The 2,795-nt window shown below is 36.6% G+C and overlaps 1 protein-coding gene across 1 annotated transcript in view; it reads left to right on the top strand.

Moving 5' to 3' along the window:
* Positions 1 to 2,795, top strand: part of LOC105807547 (lymphoid-restricted membrane protein-like) — a 99,246-nt gene that overhangs the window by 69,791 nt on the left and 26,660 nt on the right. Inside the window, exon 24 of the mRNA XM_012640969.1 lies at positions 227 to 297. Coding sequence (XP_012496423.1) covers positions 227 to 297 — 71 coding nt within the window. The remainder of the gene's footprint in view (positions 1 to 226; positions 298 to 2,795) is intronic.

The following is a 2,795-nucleotide window of genomic DNA, read 5'->3' as shown; positions in this document are numbered from 1 at the left end:
TTTCTTTTAAGAAATCTTCTATGGCTTGGCTTAGATTTCTTGTGGACCTTACCTGCTCCATCCCAATTCTCAGTCAATGGGCATGTGTATGTTTTTTGTAATATGTAATTTGTCTCACATGCTAGTGCCTCTGCCACTTACTGGTCTGATTATATTGCCACCCTCACTATTTCTTCCTCTCGTTACTGCTCCCCCAACTGTTTTGTATGTTTCCTTTTTCTCATAGGCACAAGTCCAGCTCATGAGAATATTGCAAGCCAGGACTCTATGAATAAGGATAAAACCGTACTAACTATGGTAAGGAAATACATACATGTTAACACTAAAAGTAATAATATATTACAATGGTAGAACTGTCCCTTTAAGTTTTCAAAGTACTCTTAAAAGTATTAATATTATTTTATCGTTTCAAACTGTTATGAGGTTGATAGAATTTAATTACATCAATATTTTATAGACAAGGAAGTAGAGGCCAAAGTGTTTTTGTGACTTGTCCAAGATCACACAACAGAGTCAGAGGTAGGACCTCCTGGCTTCACCTTGATTTTTCATTGATTAATCTTTCACTCACTCATTTATTTTTTCATCAAAGGTCTATTGGAATCAAGCTACATATCTCTTAATAGAGGGCTGCTTAAATAAATGAATGCATCAAATAAAGTTGAATAAATAAAATTGAATAAAACAGTTATATCTATCCTAGTAATATATTCCAATCAGATGAAGAAAAAGATAATTACTCAATAATTAGAGTGTGATTAGTGATTTGAAAGGAAAAATGCTTGGGATGGAAGGCCAGAAAAGTCATGGAGGAGGTACCATGTAAGTAATATTGAATGTTCTGTAGTTGCATGGCAAAGCTTGAAAAACATTGTAAGGATATCTGTAAATGTTCATAGAAAGGAGTTACATTTATTTCCCTAAAGAGGACTCATTATTTTCATTCATTATTAAAATTCATTATTGTATGAATTAATAATTATTGAAGAGTAACTTATAGACTATGGATCCAATTCCACAATTCTTCAAGGGTCTTATGTATTAGTCTCTCCATCATAGATGTGGAGTTTTGGGTGAGTGTATTACTGTTGCTTTCCCCTCAGTGTATAAGCATTGTTCTAGTTAGGCCCATCTGGTTGCAAGAAACAGAGACCCATGCAAGCTAACGCAAGTTAAGAGGTGGTTATGGCATGGCTACATTTGGGGCAATAAGGTTTTTACAGCATTTGAGTCTGAAGGGAGCAGAATGACTGGACATGTGATTTGGGATGATCCTTTGACTATATACTATGAAGTAGAATCAACCCTTGGTTTCCGTAGGGGATTGGTTCCAGGACTCCTGCAGATACCTAAATCAACAGATGCTCAAGTCCCTTCTATAAAATGGTGTAATATTTGCATAAACCTATGCATACCCTCTTATATACTTAAATCATTTCTAGATTACTTATAATACCTAATACAATGTAAATGATATGTAAATAGTTATTATACTGTATCGTTTAGGAACAATGACAAGAAAAGTCTGTACGTGTTCAGTACAGACACAACCATCATAAGCCTGATTACATTGTTGATTCTGGGTTGATTGAATCTGCAGATGTGAGACTTGAGGATGCAGAGTGCTGACGGTGCTGGGAGAGGGTAGTGCGGGCTGGGCTGGCACACGTGCTTAAAATGGTTGCCCCTTGTGAAACGTGAACAGAGGAAAATCCTTTAGTCTCTCATAAGAGGATCTTCTGAGAAAAAGTTCCTTCTCATCTCAAAAAAATGTAGACATAAAGACACTTAAAAAAATAATGGATTCTCCATCCTGGATGATAGAATGGGAAAAAAATGGATTAGAAAAATGCAGTCATGGAGGTGGTGGGACTGGTTAGGATACCATGGTGATAACTCAGACACGATGAAGGCAGTGCGAATTTAGTGACAGTGGAGAAAAGGAGACTCATCTGAGTTGTATTTAAGAGGTAAAATTCACAGTAGATTGTGACATATCAGGGGTGCGGGAAAGGTAGAGACCCAGGTTTATGGCTTAACCTACAGGAAGAATAGAATAACATGAGAATAGGGAGGAGGAAGGGATTCATAGATGGTTTTAGATGCTACAGTGAGGTCAAGTATGATAAAGAGTGAAAATTATCAGTTGGATTTGGCAATAGGGAGTTCACCAATAACTGGTGAGAGCACTTTCCTTGGAGTGTCGGATGAAGGGGTGAAGTAGTTAATTGATCACACATGGAAGATGAACTGGAAATAGCAGCTGTGGACAACTCCTCCCAGAGGTGTGGCTGTAGAGGGCAAGAGAAGAAAATGCTATGGCTGGGAAGGGTCATGGGATTGGGAGAGGATTCAAAAACTTAGGGGATATTTAAATGTTCATGACAACAATTCAGTGTTATATCTATGCTATTGTATTTGTTACATTTTATTGAAACCTTAATTTCAATTGTCTAAAAATTACATGACATGGTATCAATGGCCCCACCAAGGAACTTTGTCTTCTTAGACTTAGTTTTTAATGGAAAATATTTTTTTGGTTTTCTAAATTTCTCCATTAATCTGAGAATGCTGAATAATTATTATTTTAAAAAGTCTTATACACCAATTTGCAGTCCCACCAGCAGTGTAAAAGTGTTCCTGTCTCTCCACATCCTCGCCAACATTTGTTGTTTTGTGTTTTTTTGATAGTGGCCAATCTCACTGGGGTTAGGTGATACCTCATTGTGGTTTTGATTTACATTTCTCTAATGATTAGAGATGTTGAGCATTTTTTTATATGTTTGCTGGCCATT

The sequence above is a fragment of the Propithecus coquereli genome, unplaced genomic scaffold (genome assembly GCF_000956105.1).
Source record: "Propithecus coquereli isolate 6110/MARCELLA unplaced genomic scaffold, Pcoq_1.0 Scaffold16, whole genome shotgun sequence".
In the NCBI taxonomy this organism is placed as follows: domain Eukaryota; kingdom Metazoa; phylum Chordata; class Mammalia; order Primates; family Indriidae; genus Propithecus; species Propithecus coquereli.
This window is presented reverse-complemented; position numbering and strand designations above follow the sequence as displayed.